A 21792-nucleotide genomic window follows, 5' to 3' on the forward strand; every position below is an offset into this window, starting at 1 on the left:
ATTTGCTGTCAGTGTCCAATCACTTTTGTCTACATAGTGTATAAACTTGAAGTGTTCATACTACAAAGAAAACTGTAAAGCTGGCCATACACCAGACCAACTTTCCTCCAACCATACACTAGTTGGTTAGTTGGAATGAAAATCCGGTAATGCATGGCAGCAAATGACAATCAGCCATTTGCTCCCAAACGCTGGAAAACAGACGAAAGCTGTTGTCCAGGCAAGTTGTTTAAATCAAACAGGTTTAACCAACTTGCCTCAATTACTTTTTTGTGTTTTATGGTGTTTGGGAGCAAATTGCTGATTGCTATTTTCTCCTATACTTTAGCGATTTTCATTCCAACCAACCAACTTCTCTGATGATTGGAGGAAAGTTGGTCTCGTCTGGTGTAGGGCCAGCTTTGCTACGAATCACTGACAATGCTTCAAGTTTATTCAGGAAAGATGTTCTGTCTAACAGATATTTAGGATGTCTGACAGTACATTGTTGCGCCAAGGCGTCCAAGTAGATGGACACCAGTTGAAAGAGTGACCCATAGGCTGCAATAATTGGATGACCTGGCAGAGTCCCCACACATTCATGCACTTTCAGAAGTGTATACAATAAAGGGGTCATCCTGCACAATACGTAGCACCCAGGTGAGCATTTGTCTCATTTGTATAAATATGTTTCCAATTGTAACGCGCAACGGAATATGCTGCGCTATATAAGAAATTGTTAATATATATATATATATATATATATATATATACTGTTTATGTGGTGGCAAAAAGGGTTCCTTGCCATGTTTGTGTTACAAGTCGCGGTCACAACTTGAATCCTTCTGCAAACCTTAATGGGACTTCAGCCTATTTATACTCACTGGACTATTGCAGGTGTGCCGACTATAACGTGTCTGTGAGTTTCATCAGCTTTGCTGCATGGTCAGTTTGTTTGTTTCTCCTCCTGATACAGCTCATCAACTTCCATATGGCTTTCCAGCTGCACCAAGCAGCCCCTGTGCTGCCATCGGCTCATCAGCTTCCATACGGCTTCCTAGCCACGTCAAGCAGCCCCTGTGCTGCCATCGGCTCATCAGCTTCCATACGGCTTCCTAGCCATGCCAAGCAGCCCCCGTGCTGACATCGGCTCATCAACTTCCATACGGCTTTCCAGCCGCGCCAAGCAGCCCCCATGCTGCCATCGGCTCATCAGCCTTCATACGGCTCCCAAGCCATAGTCAAAACCTACATTGCTTTCTAACAGCTATTGCTGCACCATCGGCATTATTGCCGCACCATCGGCACTATAGCCGCATCATCGGCTCCCAAATCCATTGCCAAAACCTAGGCTGTTTAATAATGGTTATTGCCACACCATCGGCACAATCGCTGCACCATCGGCACTGTTGCTGCACCATCGGTACAACTGCTGCATCATTGGCACATTTGACGCATCATCGGCTTCCAAAGCCATTTCCAAAGACTAGACTGTTTTCTAACAGCTATTGCCCCACCAGCGGCTGCTGTGCTACCTTAAACCACTTCAAGTCATGCCATTGGTCAAATATCCACTCTACCTTCACCTGCATCTGTTCAAACTTTACATTTCATCTATTGAATTCCCTTGTACCTCCATGTGAGCCGCTACTACCCCGAGCATAAGTCTAGGTGGCCGCCTAAGTACCAGTGAACGTATCCAAGTTCTAAGGGAACAATAGGCAGTTGTTATTGTTGAAGATCTCACTAGCCGGGTTCTTGTGGTCTCACATGGAGTAGGCATTGGGAATTGTAACATTATAGTCGGCCTACATTCACAGGTACACTTGGATATAGATAGAGAAAGAGTCATGTTGGACTTATAGCTTCTGCTGTCATGGAGCAGGGACAGAATCTTGCCCAGGTGCTTGCAGCCCAGATACAAACTCTCACTTAGAAAGTACAGGAACTCATTATATGAGTTGAAGAGAACCATTCTCCTGTGCATGCAGCTCATCATTTTGAACCAAAGATTAATTTACCAGATCGGTTTTCAGGGGATTGCAGACAGTTTTCAAACTTTCGTGAAAATTGCAAGCTCTATTTCTGACTTTGGCCAGTCTCTTCAGGGACACAGTTACAACAAGTGGGACTGGTAATCTCTCTCCTTCAGGGGGATCCACAGACTTGGGCCTTTGGACTGCCTTCAACCCATGCAGTATTACAGACTGTTGAGGTTTTCTTTACGGCCTTGGGCCTATTGTATGACAACCCAGACCGTGCTGCTTTGGCTGAGTCCAAATTGCGTGCTTCAAACATGGTCAGAAGGCAGCAGAAGATTACTCAACAGAGTTCTGCAGATGGGCAACTGACTCAGGTTGGAATGATCCGGCTTTACGTAGCCAATATTGTCTCGGTCTTTCTGAGGCCATCAATGACATCCTTGTTCAATATTCATCTTCTGAATCCTTGGGTGATCTTATGCAACAAGCCATTAGGATTGACAATCGGCTATGGGAATGTAGAAGTGAACAAAATCTTCCCATCAAAACGCCTCGTTCTCTCGCTTGGGTTCCATCTTCGGTCACAGAGGAACCAATGCAGATTGGTGCCTCTCGCCTATCATCAGAAGAGAGATGCAGAAGACGGTCTCTTAGCCTCTGTATGTATTGCGGTGACAAGGGACATACTGTGAATAACTGTCCACTCAGACCGGTAAAAGACAAGGCATAAGTGTTCGGGAGGATTTAGACTTAGGCCTGGCATCCATTTCCTCCAAGAATTCTCTTTTAGTCCCAGCAGCCATCGAACTCGCCAATTCCACTTTGACTTCTTCAGCCTTCATTGATAGTGGGGCAGCAGGCAACTTCATGGATTTTCTGTTCTTTCGCACTCTGGGAGTACCATCTGTCCCCTTGGAACAAGAAATTCCTATCTGTGGTCTAGACAGAGGTTTTATTTCATCAGTTCATGTGACATTTAAGACACCTCCTCTCCAGTTATTGGTCGGTTTTTTACACTCATAAATGTTGTCTTTTTATCTCCTCTATTGTCCCTTGGCTCCAGTCATTCTTAGTTTTCCATGGCGTAGGGATCATAATCCCGTGATTGATTGGCAATCTGGTGAGATAATCAGATGGAGTCAGATCTGTCAGAATCATTGCTTGACCATGCCTATGCGGTCTGTATTAACTACGGTTGCTGAGATGCCTCCAACCATTCCGCTTCAGTACCAGGATTATGCTGATGTTTTCTCCATCAGCGTAATCCCGGTAATGAAGCGGAATGGTTGGAGGCATCTCAGCAACCATATGTTCTTCCACCATATAGATTTTATGATTGTGCCATGAATTTGATTCCAGATACCAAATTACCCAAAGGCCAGTTGTATTCCCTTTCAGAGGAAAAAGCTATGAGAGAGTACATCGAGGATGCCTTGGCAAAAGGATTCATCCATCCCTCAAAATCACCAAGGGGAGCTGGTTTTTTCTTTGTGGGGAAAAACGGATGGGTCTCTTCATCCCTGTATAGATTACAGAGGACTCAACAACATTACGGTAAAAAACTAATAACCATTAGCTCTCATTCCGGTACTGTTTGATCAGCTGCATCAGGCTAATATCTTCTCCAAAATTGACCTCCAAGGGGCATAAAACCTGATTCGAATCAAGAGTGGAGACGAGTGGAAAATGGCCTTCAGTACCCATTCCGGACACTATGAGTATCTAGTCATGCCTTTTGGCTTATCTAATGCCCCAGCTGTTTTCCAGGACCTGATTAATGACATTCTTCATGAGTTTTTGGGAGTATTCTTGGTCGTATATATGGATGACATTCTCATTTTTTCCCAGTCACTGAATCAACATCATCAGCATGTAGGTCAAGTTCTTCAAAAATTGCGGGAGAACCATCTGTATGCCAAGTTGCAGAAATGTGACTTTGATGTCACTCAGGTTTCTTTTCTGGGATATACCATCTCGTCCCAGGGATTTTCAATAGATCATGGAAAGTCGAGGCTATACTTAAGTGGGACCAACCAACTTCCCTTAAAGCCATCCAGTGGTTCCTCAGTGTTCCCAGTAGAATGAAATAGGGTTCTTGGATACAGAAGGTTAATTAAGCCACACAAACCAGTATCATGAAAAAAGATGCACTTTATTACAACAAATAACAAGATATATAAGAATGATAGTAACTTAACTTCAGAATATAAAATGGTTACATGATACAGGAGCCTCGGTCTATTCAGAATAGCTGGAATGAACAATATCCTGGCCACCAGCTGCAGACTGATCCAGACAAAGGGCAGGCCACTGAAACCTTCTTTATCTCTGTTTATATAGCATCCTACTTGTCATACCTAGCTAAAGCTTACTAATATGGGTATAAACCTACTTCAAACTACTCTATTGGTTAACTACTGATAAGAAATTTCTAAAACTTAACACAAGCATACATCGCAAAAGACAATGCCTAAAGGATTTATGGCTTGTCTGCTTTCCACATTCCTGTACCACTTCATGTCTGATACACACATTAGAACCATGAATGAAATGGCTCTCAGTAGCCATTTTGCTCTCCCAATACACTCGGCTTTTCTAATTATTATCGCTGATTCATTAAATCTTTTTCCAGTATTGGGCACCCATTGGTAATCTGACCAAAAATGGAGCGGATGCTTTAAATTGTCCAGTCGAGGCGATCCAGTTTTTTAAAACTCTCAAAGTCACTTTCACTCAAGCACCTTTCCTTTGACATCGTGATCCTGACCTTCCTTTTATCCTAGAGGTAGATGCCTCTAAAGTAGGAGCTGGAGCCATTTTGTCACAGAAAGACACGGCAGATAGTAAGTTGCACCCGTGTGCAGTCTTTTCTCTGAAATTCTCTTGCGCTGAATGCAATTATGTGGGAAATCGAGAATTACTAGCTATTAAATGGGTTTTTGAGGACTGGAGACACTGGCTGGAAGGAGCCAAACACCGAATATTGGTTCTTACTGACCACAAGAACCTGTCCTACATTCAGTACGCAAAAGGTTGAATTCCCGACAAGCACGTTGGCCATTGTTTTTTACCTGGTTCAACTTCCTCATCTCCTTTCGTCCTTGTTCCAAGAACGTCAAGGCTGATGCCCTATCCAGGAATTTTGGACCAATTCAACAGACATCCAGGTCAGAGGAATCTATCATTCCTGACTCTTTTTTTCCATTGTGCCCTCACCCGAAATCTGGCAGATCTTATTCAGGCATGTCAATCAGAATCACCTCCAGAGAAGCCTTCTGGTCGATTGTTCCAGAGAATTTTAGAAGAGCAGTTCTTCTGGATTTTCACACTTGTTGAGTTTCTGGTCATCCAGTCCAGTCATCACCTTAGAATTACTCTCCCGCTCTGTTTGGTGGCCGTCTTTGACCAAAGATGTGCATGAATTTGTCTTGGCATGTGAGGTATGTGCCCGTAATAAAACACCTCGGACAGCTCCTTCTGGTCTGTTACTTCCACTTACCATACCTAGGAGACCCTGGACCCACATTGCCATGGATTTCATTGTTGACCTCTCGATGTTCCATTATCAGGACAGTGGTGGACCGGTTTAGTAAAATGGCACACTTCATACCATTACAAAAACTTCCTTCTGCTAAGGAACTTTCCAGTCAGTTTCTTCAACACATTTTTCGGGTACAAGGCTTACCAATGGATATCATTTCGGATCGAGGATCACAATTTGTGGCACAGTTCTGGAGAGTGTTCTGTTCTTCTGTAGGCATTGACCTTAGTCTTTCTTCAGGTTATCATCCACAGTCCAATGGACAAACAGAGCGTGTTAATCAGTGTCTGGAACAATATCTACGCTCTTATGTTTCCAAGTGTCAAAATGACTGGGTATCTCATCTGCCGCTTGCTGAGTTCACCTTTAATAATTCATGCCATTCTACATCTCCAGTATCCCCATTCTTCTGTGTTACAGAGCAACATCCAAGGTCTAATGCCTTCGACTCCGGATCATCAGCCTCGTCATCTATTTCTTGGCTCCGACATATTTGGAGTAAGGTTCATCAAAGCCTCCGTAAAGGTATCTCTTTGCTCAAAAAGGTCTGTTGACAAACATCGGAGATCATGTGGTTTTAAGAAGGGTGATTTGGTTTGACTTTTCACCAAAAACATCATGCTCTGTCAACCAATGCAGAAGTTGGGTCCCAGGTTTATTGGCCCATTCCGAATTATTTCACAGGTGAACCCGGTAGCCTTCAAACTTCAATTACCCAACTCTCTCTGTATCAATACTACCTTCCATTGTTCCTTGCTCAAACTAGTCTTTTCTTCAGTCAAGTTCAAACCCAGGTTTTCATCCAGACCTGTGTCAGTTATGGTCCACGGTCAGCATGAGTTCATAGTGGAGAGAATCTTAGACTATAGAATTTCCAGGGGTCGTCTGCAATTCTTAGTTTACTGGCAGGGCTTTTGTCTGGAGGAATGTTCCTGGGTTCCTGATTTTGCATTGCATGCTCCCAGGTTGAGAAGATGTTTATTTTGTGATTTTCTAGACAAACCAGATTCTGGGGGTTCTTCAACCCCGTGTCAAAGAGGGGTACTGTAACAAGTCGTGGTCACAACTTGAATCCTTCTTACAGGTTGCCCAGACAGGACAGGGTTACTTCAGTTGTTCCTGTTGCTAGGCGATTGGCACGCCTCAGGAAGTCATGTATTCCACAAGTGCAAACCTGATTGGGACTTCAGCCTATTTATACTCACTGGAGTATTGCAGCTGTGCCGACTATAGCGTGTCTGTGAGTTTCATCGGCTTTGCTGCATGGTCAGTTTGTTTGTTTCTCCTCCTGATACAGCTCATCAACTTCCATATGGCTTTCCAGCCGCACCAAGCATCCCCCGTGCTGCCATTGGCTCATCAGCTTCCATACGGCTTCCTAGCCACACCAAGCAGCTCCTGTGCTGCCATCACCTCATCAGCTTCCATACGGCTTCCTAGCCATGCCAAGCAGCCCCCATCCTGGTACAACTGCCACACCATCGGCACATTTGCCACATCATCAGCTCCCAAAGCCATTGCCAAAACCTAGACTGTTTACTGACGGCTATTGCCACACCATCGGCACAATTGCTGCACCATCAGCACAATTGCAGCACTATCAGTACAATTGCCACACCATTGGCACATTTGCCCCATCATCGGCTTCCAAAGCCATAAGACTAGACTGTTTTCTAATGGCTATTGCTGCACCATCGATACTATTGCTGCATCATCGGCTGCAGTGCTACTTTAAACCACTTCAAGTCATACCATTGGTCAAATATCCACTCTTACCTTCACCTGCATCTGTTCCAACTGTACATTTCATCTATTGAATTCCCTTGTACCTCCATGTGAGCTGCTACTACCCCGTGCATTAATCCAGGTGGCCGCCTAAGTACCGGTGAATGTATCCAAGTTCTAAGGGAACAAAAGGTGGTTGTTATTGGTGAAGATCTCGCTAGCCGGGTTCTTGTGGTCTCACATGGAGTAGGCATTGGGATTCAAAACAGTTTGGCTATAAAGAGCATGACTCATTCCCTGCGACAAAGAGGCTGGTTACCTTTAAAACACAGCTGCACCACATGGGTGTTTGTGGTGACAGTGAGCTGCTAATGTTAGCTTAGTGTCAGGCAGCCACATGTGCTGAAAGAACATTGTGCATAAGTAAAAAGCCATCTGACAAGGATAACTGTTGGAAAGTGTGTTTCTTAGTATGGAGAATCATATATATATATATATATATATATATATAGAGAGAGAGAGAGAGAGCTAATCCACGGCACTCACCATGCCTAGATTTGGGGTGCAACATGGTATGTGACCACATTGTTTAAATAGAAATCACAGGAGCTCTGCACTCACCATAATAACTAACAATAATAATAATAAACATAATAAACAGGATCAATGCATTTAAGCTTGCAGCCCCCATCACGGGACCCCACTTTACTGCAAGTCCCTACTCTATTGCTCAGAATTATAACATGGACATAGCCATCACGTTAGTGTTAAACTCAGGGTATGCAATCAAGGTTTAAAGCTCACAGCAACTTTGCTTTTAAATGTGAGACAGTTACCAAGCACACCTGTTAAGCACCTAGGAAAACAGCTGACACAAGTTAGATTACTAGTTAAAAGGGGTGCATGAGAAAATGTGATCACAAAAATGATTAATTATAACAATTAATCATAATAAACAAAAAGCACTAATCCACGGCACTCAGCATGCCTAGATTTGGGGTGCAACATGGTATGCAACCACATTGTTTAAATAGAAATCACAGGGGCTCTGCACTCACCATAATAACTAACAATAATAATAATAATAATCATAATAAACAGTGGGGTTTTGGTTCATGAATTGATCAATGCATTTAAGCTTGCAGCCCCCATCACGGGACCCCACTTTACTGCAAGTCCCTACTCTATTGCTCAGAATTATAACATGGACATAGAAATCACAATAGTGTTAAACTCAGGGTATGCTATCAAGGTTTAAAGCTCACAGCAACTTTGCTTTTAAATGTGACACAGTTACCAAGCACACCTGTTGCTAAGCACCTAGGAAAACAGCAGCCCCCATCACTGTCTCACATTTAAAAGCAAAGTTGCTGTGAGCTTTTAACCTTGATGGCATACCCTGAGTTTAACACTAATGTGATGGCTATGTCCATGTTATAATTCTGAGCAATAGAGTAGGGACTTGCAGTAAACTGGGGTCCCGTAACGGGGGCTGCAAGCTTAAATGCATTGATCAATTAATGAACCAAAACCCCACTGTTTATTATTATTATTGTTAGTTATTATGGTGAGTGCAGAGCCGCTGTGATTTATATATATATATATATATATATATATATATATATACTGTGTTACCAAACAAACCAAGTGAAATCCCATATGGAAATGATGCCACTCTCCAGACTACATGTAAAGCATAGTAATACAGTGCATTTATTGTCCAACAAGACACATACCAAATTTAGGCATACATACCATACCAATGTTTCGGTCCCTGCTGGGCCTTTTGTCATGGCAACATCATCTAAGGATTAATGGTGAAAACAGCAAATTGAGCAATAATAGCAGAACACTGTGATTACCAGGTTCTACATGTCAGGATAACATTCACATGAATGCCAGGATGCAAAGTTTAGCTACAGAAAATGCCCAGAACCACCAGCTTGTCTTGTTCCCATAGTACATCCTGGTGCCTTTTCTTCCCTATATAAACAATGCACATGCACACAGCATCCATATAATATAAAAGAAAACATGATTCAGACCAGGTCACTTTCTTCCATTGCTCCATGTTCCTGTTCTGATGCTCATGAGCTCTCTGTAGGCACTTTCAGTGGTGCACAGGGGTCAGCATGGGCAGTCTTCAGCTAGGCAGCCCTATACACAGCAAGCTGCGATACTGTGTGTGTTCTGACGCCTTTCTACTTTCTATCATAGCCAGCATTAATGTTATCAAAAATTTGTACTAGAGTAGCTCTTCTGTGGGATCAGACCATACTGGATAGTATCGATACTATCATTGATACCATGCATATCAATGATCCTTGGGAACCCATGACCGTGTCCTTGGACCACTTTTAGTAAGTACCAACCACTGCATACCGGGAACACCCCACAAGATGTGCAGTTTTGAAGATGCTCTGACCCAGTGTTCTAGCCATCACAATTTGCCCTTTGTCAAATTTGCTCTGATCTTTAAAATGTTCCTGCTGCCAGAACATAAAGAAGTGACTGTTCACTTGATGCTTAATAAATCCCAACTCTTGACAGGTGCCATTGCAACGAGATAATCAATGTTATTCACTTCACCTCCTGTCAGTGGATTTAAATATCTAACTATCTGTCTATCTATCTATCTATCTATATATATATATATATATATATATACCATCTGGCGGCACTCTGTGGTAGAAGAAAAAGAATCACATCAGCCGTGCTTCATAGGTATAAGCAACGTTTCAGCGTGTTGTGGCGCTTTTATCAAGCTTAATATACATACAATATATATGTATATTAAGCCTGATAAAAGCACCACAATGCGCTGAAACGTTGCTTATACCTATGAAGCACGGCTGATGTGATTCTTTTTCTTCTACCACGGAGTGCCGCCAGATGGGATATATTATCGGTGTGTATGTTGTTATATACTGTGGATGGCACCCGGACTATATATTGTGCATGTTTGATCTTATGAGTGCCGGAATTTGGATGTGTATATATATATATATATATATATATATACACATATATATATATATATGTGTGTGTATTACACATCTCAAGTATCATAATATGGGAACTTTTTTATGAAAGTTGTATATTTCTATGTACTATTGCTTACTCTTTCGTATACTGTAAATCATGCATTTTATTTTAAGTTTAGTTGTCTTTTTAGTTCTGTTTAGTTGGCAATATAAAGATAAAACCAGCTGCTTATGCTGCATTTAAGCACAATTCCTTGCAATTCTGTTTATGGAAAATACATTATGTAAATTCTTCAAATAGACAGGATTTATTTCTCAGTCCTTTTCAATCTGCCATTAACTTTGCTGTTGCTTTAACTCTCAGTGCTCATGAAGATTTTAGACATTGTCTGAATGGCCTTAAAATTATTAATTTATATTTTTAGATCTTGGCTCTTTTCTCCTTTACTATTACAAGTCATTTTTTACTCAATTCTCTTGGTAAAACATATATAATATTCAAAGTTTTATATTAATGTTTTGCATCTGGACTGCTCCTTTTCATTACTTAATTAAGTATAATGTGTACATTTAATTAACAGTTTGATTTTAAAAAAAAAAAAAAGGAAAAAAGTATGCTGAAGGCTAGGCTTCAGAGTGTAGAGAATGGAAGAAATAAGTATTAAAATGTATTGTGAATAGTTCAGGGTAAGGGTGTCATCTCCTGGGTAAATGGTTGCACTTGTCATGGAGCAGCCAAGTAGTAGTCCAGGGCCTTGGTCAGGGGGGTTTCTATTATGGATGCAGGGTGTGCGGGGCACATGGGCCTCTGGGTTCAAGGGGACCCACACCGCACACCCTGCAACTATATTTTTAATACTTGCCACTCTGCTGCCAGAGTCCCAAGTCGGCGCCGGTATCAGCGCTGTCAAAATCGCTAGGTAAATTGCTGCTGCTGCCATTTTCCTGGTGTTTTGCTTATGCTCGGTAGGGAAAACACCTGGAAAATGTACACAGCGCCTTTTTCCCGGTGACTTGCGCATGTGCTGTAGACTCTTGGCACACTCTAGTGCCCAGAGTCTATCGTTGCGGCACTGTGCTCAGTGCACTGCCGGCCGCCAGAGAGAGAAGAGGGGGCCGTGGGCAGAGACTGCACACAGGCACCCTCCTTTCTTGAAACACCCCTAACCTTGGTACAAGTTTCTGCAGCTACTGAAGCCTGTCTGACTCTAACTAAACAAAATGATCCCTCTGTCAGATTGAAAGGACCTAATGCCGTCTTAACATAAGCCTTTAGCACAGCACTTACAATCAGGTAGTCACTGTTTCCCAGGCAGGGAGAGACTGACTACAGATACTGATACACCTTTTATCAGCCTCTCACAGGTGGTCTAGAAATCAAGGCAGCTAATCCGCTTCTGTCTATACCAGACAGAAGCTAAAAGCCTGGGTCATATATATTTCCCAGTGACAACCTTTCATCACATACTGTACCCCCTCTTCGCCCTGTGGGGCAGAATAACTGTAGTCCCTAAACAAAAATACTGGACAAAGCATCTGCACTGGTTTATGCTCTACTGAAAATAGCATTGGCTGGATTATAGGGAGTGCGACAGGGGCGGTCATCCCGGGGGACTCACACATAGGTGGCCCCCACAGAGTGTCCCCGGCCCCAATCCCCAAGATGGACTTTTTTTTTTTCTTTAATCAGGGCCGCCTGCCACAACCCATGAATAAGCCCCAGCCTGATAGTTAGCTCTGCCCCCTTCTGCTGCTGCTGGCCAATATGCCCGTCCCTGCCTCTGAAGCAGTAAGTAATGTATATATGTATATACGTATATATGTACTGTGTCTCTGTGTGTGTGTGTGTGTATATATTTATATATAAATATATATATATATATATATATATATATATATATATATGTGTGTGTGTATAATATATATACATATGGATATATGTGTGTATGTGTATATATATATATATATATATATATATGTATGTGTCTATATGTATATATGTGTGTGTGTGTGTCTATATGTATATATATATATATATATATAGACCCCCACATGTTTGTTGCCCAGGGGTCCCCACAGACCTTAATCTGGCCCTGCCTCCCATTGTATATGTAAGATAGGGATTGATCCCATTTATGTCAATAAATAACACTGCTTGCTGACTGCATTTCTTATACTCTTGCCCCTCATGAATAGTTCCCATAATAGATGGTTTCTTATTTAGATGAATAGTAGAAGATAGGATTGACAACTGGGATAGTGACACTAATGGATCTCTGATCTCACTGCTTAGAATCAGAAGGGTTCCTAAGCCATGAAATATGGGTCACTATGGGGGTAAATCAATATTGGGAAATGCAGGATATTAAGAATATAGTAATTTGAACAAAAGAGGGGACTGATAGAGTTAAACTCTGGATATTGGTTTGTTCAAATTTATGCTTGCGAGTGAAGGGGGTAGAGGTCATTTTGAAATTAGTTCTTGTTTCTAACATTTCTTCAATACCTATCTGAAACCATACTGTGATGCTAAGAAAATTAAATACATCAGAGTGTTTTGTGATTGTAATTGCATCTTAGTAAGGTTTTAAAATTGAGTGTTTTCTTTCCTGTCTGTTGACATTCCTATGTGCCTGCAGACAGATCATTTGACATTGTGGAGAAAACACTTAGAAAAATTAAAAATATTCCTTTTCCGAATAGTATGATGCAGTATCTGCAAGTGTTGGGACAGTTCACATTCTAGAATCAGATTTTAAATGGGTGAACTGGCAAGAAGTAGCACAATATTCAGTACCAATTACAAAAATGTTCAAAATTAGTGAGGCTAAAAGACTGACAATTCAGGCAAAGTCAGGTTTGGTTGGACTTTTTTCTGCTTATAATGTGTCTGTCAACACAAGATGGGGATTGAGGTATGATCTTGTGATAGCAAACATAAAGGAATTGCAGTGTAATCATGCACAATATGATAAAAAGAATGGTGGCACTGCTAGCAGCCATGGGGTACAAAGATGTAAACCAGCTGCCATTTTACAAACACACTGTAGAGGATAATACAGAAGTACAAGAAAATAATGATGAGAATACCTCAGTTGTTTATGATGACTAAATAATATCTTTGCGTTCAATATGCAAAGAAAAAATTATGTATTAACAGAAATAGTGACCTTTTAACTTAACAATAAACTATATAGAACGGAATACTTGCTATTACGCAACATAAATAATAGTTACAGTCAAATGTTCTCTGTAGCCTTAAAGGGACTACTTCTACTGTACATGTATTTTAAATTGAAGATTCATGCCAAAATGTACCAAATCCCAACTTGTTTCCAAAAGCTACCAGATGCAAATTTATTTGTTGAATAACTCCATAATATCGGGCAAAGTATGCAAATATGACATTTGGCACAGAAAGAATATATGAGCAAACAAGCTCTATATATATATATATATATATATATATATATATAATGAAAATATTTTTATTGAAGCTCACATATTTTTCAATCGATAGTCTAGTCAACTAGACTATCGATTGAAAAATATGTTGAGCTTCAATCAAAATATTTTCATATTTTCTATATCGAGAGTGCCCATCTCTGTGCATGTTCTAAATTTTGGTCCATTCAGTTGGCCCTTAATGGAGCACCTCATTAATAGTATATAATACGCTGGATGTGCAGTTTCTCAGTTGGATTATATATATATACAATATAAAACACCCTGTAGAGAAGTTACTTGCATATACATGCCACAAGCAGAGTAGTAGCAGGAAACTGTGATACCATTTTTTTACATTTATCTTGTCTTTAAAAATTTTGTTTTTTCATGCAATAAAATTAAATTTTTCAAAAGGCCTGACTACTTTTGCAAGTACAGCATATTTCATTGGATGACACCACCATGTACGTATGCTATGTTGTAGTAAATAATTTAATTTATCTTGTGTGTTTTAAAAATTGGTATTTAATCCGGGTGATTTATTGAACAAAATGTTATATTCCCTATTAATACATTGAATACAAATTTGTGCATAAAACTTTGCCCTGCCTATAAGATTCTCTTTTCAATAGACTTAATTCTCTACTACCCCCCCTCCCCCCCCCCCCCTTGGGTCTTCTGTAATACATTCCAATACAGAACTTCTTACTTCCAAATTGCCTTGGAAGACTATGTATTGATTTTGTTTTTCATGTTTCTTAGATGTTCCTGTATTTGGAATTTCAGACATCTTACACACATAAAAAAAGTCCACAGATGTGTTTCTATACATCACAAAATTTGTTTTACAGGTTACCATGTTTTTGTGTGTATAGTTATTTTTATTTTCTACTTTCCAAACAAAAGGATTTTTTTTCCATATGTTTACAGCACATACATTTGTTGCAGGGAAAACAACCTGTTTTTTTACTTAGAAAATTCCTACACTTCTTTAAGGGGAAAAGATGTTTCTAAATAGGTCATAACATACTAGGGGCTAAAATACACTTAAGGTTTTTGGATTTTCTAAAGATTGACTTTGTTTTATCTGGAAGATGTGGGCCTAAAATTGGGTCACATAACAGAATGTTCTAATGTTTCTATAAAATTATTTGTATTTTTTGTTCTCTTTATTAAATTTATTGATAAATGGTCTGTCATTCTTAGTTTCCTTTATCTTTCCTATTGGTCTTTTCTCTAATAATTTCATTCTATTCCTATTGAATATGTGCTTTTTCAATTTGTTTTAATTCATAACCTCTAAGTATCTCATAACTTATAACTTTCTAAAGAATTGCTCTGCTACTATTTGTGATTGATCCCAATAATGTTTTTCTACAATTTTTCCTCATTCTCAAAAACTGGGCACAGGGAATGTTATTGTAAATGGCAATTAGTAGAGGAAATGTACTGTAACTGTTTAAAAATGTTTCTTTAAAGAAGGTGCATGTACTGATACCATTGTTGGCATCACTCTCCAGTTGCAAGTCAAGATAATCCATGCTCTTTTCTTGATGTTTATAGGTAAATGTTAGATTATAGTCATTCTGACTTATATGTGTAACAAACTAATTTATTCTTGACTTATCTCCTATCCATATCAAAATAAGATTGTCTATATAATGCAGATAACATGTAATGTTCTCATCTTCATATTTGGTACCATAAACAATATTAATCTCCCATTCACCCATAAAAATATTTGCATAAGCTAGGAAAACTTTAATACCCATGGCTGTCCCTTGCTTCTGGAGAAAAAAATTCACCTTCAAATTTAAAAACTTTTGTTCTATGATAAACCTAATACTATCTAGTATTAACTTCCTTTCAACTGATGGCATTTCAAATTTGTTTATTAGAATGTTTTCTATAGCCTCTCAACCCCTCTTTGCATGACTGATAGATGAGAACATCTATAGTAGGGGTGGGCAATAAGCGGTCCCCCTGATGTTGTAAAACTACACATCCCAGCATGCCCTGCCACAGTTTTGCTATATGGTCATGCTAAAAATGTTGAAATGCATACTGGGATTTGTAGATCAACAACAACTGGAGGGCCACTTATTGCCCACCCCTCATCTATAGTCATCCAATTGAATAATGGACCTCGGTTTGCATCTTGAATCTCCTTTAACAAACTTGTAGAGTAATTTAGAAATGATTGTAAATTCTTAACATAAGGCTGAAGTTTGAGATCTATAAAGTGGGATAGATTGGCCATTAGGGAATCAATTCCTGATATGATGTTAGGATTTGCGGTTAGCAAATCATCTTGGTGGCAATTCCCAGTCTTAGTTGTTACTGGGATACTGCATCATGTCCTATCCTTGTTCTGGCTGGAAGCTGGAAATCCTGTCTTGTTTGTGTCAATTCATTGCCTGTCATTCAGGTCTGTCTGTGTTTGTGTTGTTTCATGTGTTCACTAATTAACTAGCTCTCTCCTTGCAGAGCAGGTACACACATGCCTTTTAATTAGGAATCACTCTCCAGGAATGGTCTCTGGTTGGATCCTGCATCTCATAAGTATACACCCAGCCCTGATCTCATTGCTGGTTATACTGTGTCCCTACCAGTGTATGTTTGCTGTTTTCAGTTCCTAGTGCTTGCCGGTCTACTGAGTACTTTGGTTATTGAATCTGGATCCTGTCTCCATTCAGGCCTGCAATAATTTACCACAGTCCTGTCTGTCTGCATTTATCTTGTTACCTGCAGTGTTTCCACCTCACTGCCTCCATTATGTGTTACTGCAGCATTTGAATCCACCTGTCTACTATTTAGGCCCCTGCCTAGACCATCTCAGCTGCTTGTGTCAACCAGGTGACACGAGCTGCATTACAGAGTGTCTGTGAGTTCCCTCAGCCTGGTTGCAGAGTCAGGTTGTTCCTGTTCTCCTGTTCACTGAACTACCATATGGCTTCCTAGCCACTCCAAGTAGCTTCCGTGCTACCACCAATCTCCAAACGGCTTCCTAGCCACGTCCAGCAGCTCCCGTGCTGTCAACATTCACCATACAGCTTCATAGCCACTCCAAGTAGCTTCCATGCTACCACCAATCTCCAAATGGCTTCCTATCCACGTCCAGCAGCTCCCGTGCTGCCAAGGTTCACCATACGGCTTCCTAGTTGCTCCAAGTAGCTTCCGTGCTACCACCAATCTCCAAACGGCTTCCTAGCCGCACCAGTAACTCCTGTGCTACCACCATTCCTCATTTGGCTTCTTAGCTGCTCCAAGCAGCTACCTTGCCACAACATCAGCACCATCGCCGTAACATTGGCACACTTGCCGCACTATCGGCTCTCAAAGCCATTATCAAATCATAGACTGTTTATCTATGACAATTGCCCCAACATCAGCACCATTGCTGCAACATCGGCACACTTGCCGCACCATCAGCTTTCAAAGCCATTATTAATCCATAGACTGTTTATCTATGGCTATTGCCGCACCATCGGCACAATTGCCACACCATCAGCACCATTGCCGCACCATCGGCACACTTGCGGCACCATCGGCTCTCAAAGCCATTATTAAATCATAGACTGTTTATCTATGGCTATTGCTGCACCATTAGCACCATTGCCATATCATTAGCATCACTGCCGCACCATCAGCACCATTGCTGCACCATCAGCACAGCTGCCACACCATCGGCTCCCAAGCTATTGTCCAAAAAACCAAACTGTACTCTCACAACATCTGGACCATCGATATCCTTATCATCATCAACTGTGTCAGTCCTAACTGTACATTCTTTACCTATTGAATTCCCCTGTATCTCCATGTGAGCCACTACAACCACAAGCATAAGTCCAGGCGTCCGCCTAAGTACCGGTGAATGCATCCTAGTTCTAAGGGAACAACAGGCGGTTGTTATTGGCGGAAGATCTCGCTAGCTGGATACTTGTGGTGTCACATGGAGTAGGCATCAGAATTCATAACATATGATTGGTCTGCTGGGAGACAGTCTTTGTTTTTATGTATCTTAGGTATATGGTAAAAGATTTTTATCCAAAGGTTTCTATCATACAAAGACTCAAATTCTTTATTGCATGTAAAGAAGATAAAAAGTTCATCATGATATATATTTTTAGGCTCCCTGGCTAGTTTTTCATATGTAGAGCTATCTCCTATGATATTATATGCTTCAGATATATCAAATTCTCTATCTTGAACTACGACTGCCCTCCTCTTATCAAACTGTTTTATAACAACAGATTCCTCTGATTTGAGTTGTTTAGCTTCTTGTCTTTCCTATTAGTTCATATTACTGTTACACTTGTTTGTTTTTTATTTTCTTCCCTTACTGCATCATAAAAAATATCAGTAAAACTCTCTCTTCATTCCAATTTAACACAGTGCAAAAAAACTACATCCAGTATGCACTAATCGAAATTGAAATTAAAATGAATCCACAATGAGCAGTAAAAAGAGAAATTCAATCAATGCTGCTTTGGTGTGAGGGTTTCGACACAGACAAAGAAAAAGAAGATTTTAGTCCTTACCTCAATAAACCTTAAAAGGACACTTATTGATCAATTTGGTGGACTTTGTCAATGGACATTAATCATTTGTAAAGTTTGTCACACCCAATTACATTGACTGTTCCATTGGGTCCTCTTCCAACAAAGGACCATCCCCAGGGAAGCAGCATTTAATTTCTATTTTTACTGCTATATATATAAGTAGAAAAAAAGGGGGGGGGGTAGCACTCACCAGTCTTCTTAAAAACATTTCTTTTTTACATCTCAGTAAAAAAAATTACAGCATATCAAAATCCGACGTTTCGGTCCTGTGCATGGACAAAGGTCCATGCACAGGACCGAAACGTTGGATTTTGATATGCTGTAAAAAATTTTACTGAGATGTAATAAAGAAATGTTTTTATGAAGACTGGTGAGTGCTACCCCCCCCCCCTTTTTTTCTACTTTTGCATGAAGAGGATTATTGTGATCCCATATGGGTGTGTCACCCCAGCAATTTATTATTGAAGACGAGAGTGTGGACCTATTTGGACTATATATATATATATATACATATATATATATATATATATATATTTGTGAGATTTTTTAAGACGGTGAATTAAACTTAAACATTAGAACCTTCTAGCAAGTGGAATAATCTATTGCAAGGATCTGAGAATAAAACAACAAATATTGAAACATTTTGTTACAAAACAATTACTAAGATACTATTTTAGTTTTTAGGGATCCTGGTAAACCTATGTAACAATATGTTTGCTTGATCCATACAATCCACCAGTTTCTTCTTTTGGGTCTCAAATAAGGAAATACAATTTTAGAAACCTACTTCAGCTCATACATACCTACCTACTTTGGAAGATTGACCATAGGTCTGGGGAGTGGGATGTCCAGATGGACAGGGTGGGGGTATGGCATAGGAAATCATATCATTGTGGTCTGCTATTAGCAGTATCTGCTTTTGGCCAGTCACATGAAATTGCTTCATCCTGTCAGCATCAGTGGTGTAACTGTCCAGTATCCATACTATTTCTCATTTTTAGAAGAGACCATGCAGGTGGTGCAGATGTATCTTCTGTTGGCAGGGTACATCACACCACCCTAATTATGGTTCATCTTTTTCTCTGTAAGTGGCTTGCTGCCCACATATTCTTGTGGGCCAGTCTAACAATTGATAAGGGTTCTTGCTACTTTATCCTAGTTTTCTTTTTCATATTTATCAAAGTATACCACTGTGGAAGCTTGTTCTTGCCTATGTAAGAAAAACATTAGCGGTACAAGTAACGCTGCTGTCTTTCAACACTAATGCCATCATATTTTTTATATTTTTCTTTTTTTCTGGAAACTACTAGTGGAAGCAAAAATCAGGCCTTCTAGTTGAGTTGGCGATGCTATAAATCTCTTCTTATCATTTAGTAAATAAACCATTTGGTGTACAGAGAAGAAACTAATCATATGATAACTAATTTAAGAATAAATGAATGTATATATGAATCACTATCTCAAGAACAAATATGCAAGAAAATATATGCAATTTAGAACATAACACAAAACTAAGCACAAGTAAGTGATGCAAAATAAAAATTGGACTGTAAAAAAAACTCTTCTACCTATATAAGGCTTGATTCAGAGATGTATGCAATGGAAGTTTGAGCATTTTTTTTATTATTGCGCAAGTCGCACTGTGCAGTGCAGCAATTGTCTCGCAATTCACAGAGAACCCATTCGCAAAGCGAGTGACAGGAAGTCACCATTTGGAGGAGGTAACAGGGGGCGGTTAGAAATCCGCAGGAGTGTCTGACCATTTAAACGCCGTTACATGAGCGTGCATAAATTAGCCATTGCGTTCCATTGCCATTGCATTCACATACACAGCATGAGAGCTCTCTGCATGTCAGGAGAGTTGCTGTATTTGAGAAAGGTCAGACCTGATGCAGGGCTTCATGGCTGGTAGATGTGCATCTATGTTAGCAACTTTTACGCTGGTAAGTGACATCAGACGCAGATGAGGAGGCAGCGGTGGGCATCTCTATGCTCTGGTAAGCTTTGTAACTATTAGCATATTTTCACAGCTGCGGTCTGTGCGAATAAGCAGCTGCAATCAAATTAGCGTCCATCTCTGAATCAGGCCCTTAGCATACAGTCAATAATTTCTACTTCAAGCTAAAGGTCAAAATCATAAAATGAATACTAAATCACATTCTAATGGCAACACAGGTTCCAAAATTTAATATAAACCAAACAAATACGGAAAAATGAACTGACTACCGTATGCTGCACAATTAGTTTTCAGCTGCACTAGGAGCCTTGTGTAGAGAGACTGGAGAGACCTATGTGACCCTCGTTCATCTCCTCCATTATGGAACCAAGGGCCTGATTCAGACCCACTCGCGAGCGGCTGTCCACTCGCAAGTGGGTCGATGGTCTGCACTGTGCATGCGCACGACATAGGGAGCTCCGTCGTGCGCATGCGCGAGACGCGACAAGCAAAGGACTTTCCTTCGCTCGTAGTGTCTGATCAAAGGGGGCATGCTGTCGATGTTGATTGACAGCATGCCCCCTTTGATGGGCGTGCCGGGGGCGTGACTGCCAGACGGAGGCGTTCCCAAGGGAACGCCTACTGTCAGAAGCCGGCCCCACTGACATCACTAGTGATGTCAGTGGGAGTGATTTTGGCTCTCCAAAATCACTCCTGGCCTTGCGGTTGAGAAACTCAACCGCAGGCTACTGCTCGTCATGACCATCGCGACCAACATCCTGCACGCTCGTATATGCTGTGGGTGGTGACCCACAGCTATACGAGCATCCTGGAGGACTCTCCATATTTATGGAGGTGGGCCCTGATTCAGAGCGAGCCCTCTGGTCAGAGCGTCCGGCTCTGAATCAGGCCCCAAGAGTTCTAGGGAAGTCTGAAGGATTTATTTGCTTACTGCCTCCTACTGCAGCTACTACAAGAGATTTAATATTTGAATCTACGGAAACTCCTCATCTGCAGTAGAAGCCTTGGAAGGTAATGAAACAATTTTTTCATTCTAATTTGCCCAACTTACCAGGCAGTGAATGAGTCTAAAAACGTGTCACTGTCACCACCACTGTTTTCTGCAGCTGCACTTACAATACTATAGTGGTGTAAGCTGCTGCCATCCGGTGAATGATTCTAAAGTGTCACTGTCACCACCACTGTTCTGTGGGCTTGGACCCACCCACTTATTGGAGGATTGGAGCTACAACTCCGGGGGTTCCAGCCCGCAGAGCAGTGGTGGTGACATTTTAGAATCATTCACCGGTCGGAAGAAGCTTGCACCATTATGTTAATGTAATTGCAGGTGCTCCTGGCCAGCATGGTTGTGGTAGAAGTGCTGCAGGGTAGCCCTGCCCATCCACAGAAGTGGGTGGAGTTACAAGTCCGGGGGCCCACCAGAGATTTTCCCAACTGCCTTTGTTCTGTACAGTTGGATACCATGTTGGCAGACCTTTAACCAAACCTGGCCTGCCTCTGCCTTTATCCTACATACTTGGATATCTTTTTGCCAGATCTTGGACCAGACCTGACCTGCCTCTGTCTTTATCCTGCATACCTGCTTATTTGGTTATCAGAACCTGGACTGAGCAGG

General features: G+C 40.9%; 1 protein-coding gene across 2 annotated transcripts in view; it reads right to left on the minus strand.

Moving 5' to 3' along the window:
- Nucleotides 1–21792, minus strand: part of LOC148517857 (monocarboxylate transporter 2-like) — a 284753-nt gene that overhangs the window by 41788 nt on the left and 221173 nt on the right. The window contains exons 6-7 of one of the 2 annotated variants that reach the window (XM_088478119.1): nucleotides 8983–9031; nucleotides 7325–7404 (exon numbers count right to left, since the gene is read on the minus strand). The exons of the other annotated variant lie outside the window; for it this stretch is intronic. Coding sequence (XP_088334245.1) covers nucleotides 9028–9031 — 4 coding nt within the window. The 3' untranslated portion in view covers nucleotides 7325–7404; nucleotides 8983–9027. Of the gene's footprint in view, nucleotides 1–7324; nucleotides 7405–8982; nucleotides 9032–21792 lie in introns of those variants that run through there. 2 annotated transcript variants of the gene reach the window in all.

The sequence above is a fragment of the Taudactylus pleione genome, unplaced genomic scaffold (assembly GCF_031769625.1).
Source record: "Taudactylus pleione unplaced genomic scaffold, aTauple2 ptg000207l, whole genome shotgun sequence".
Taxonomy (NCBI): Eukaryota; Metazoa; Chordata; class Amphibia; order Anura; family Myobatrachidae; genus Taudactylus; species Taudactylus pleione.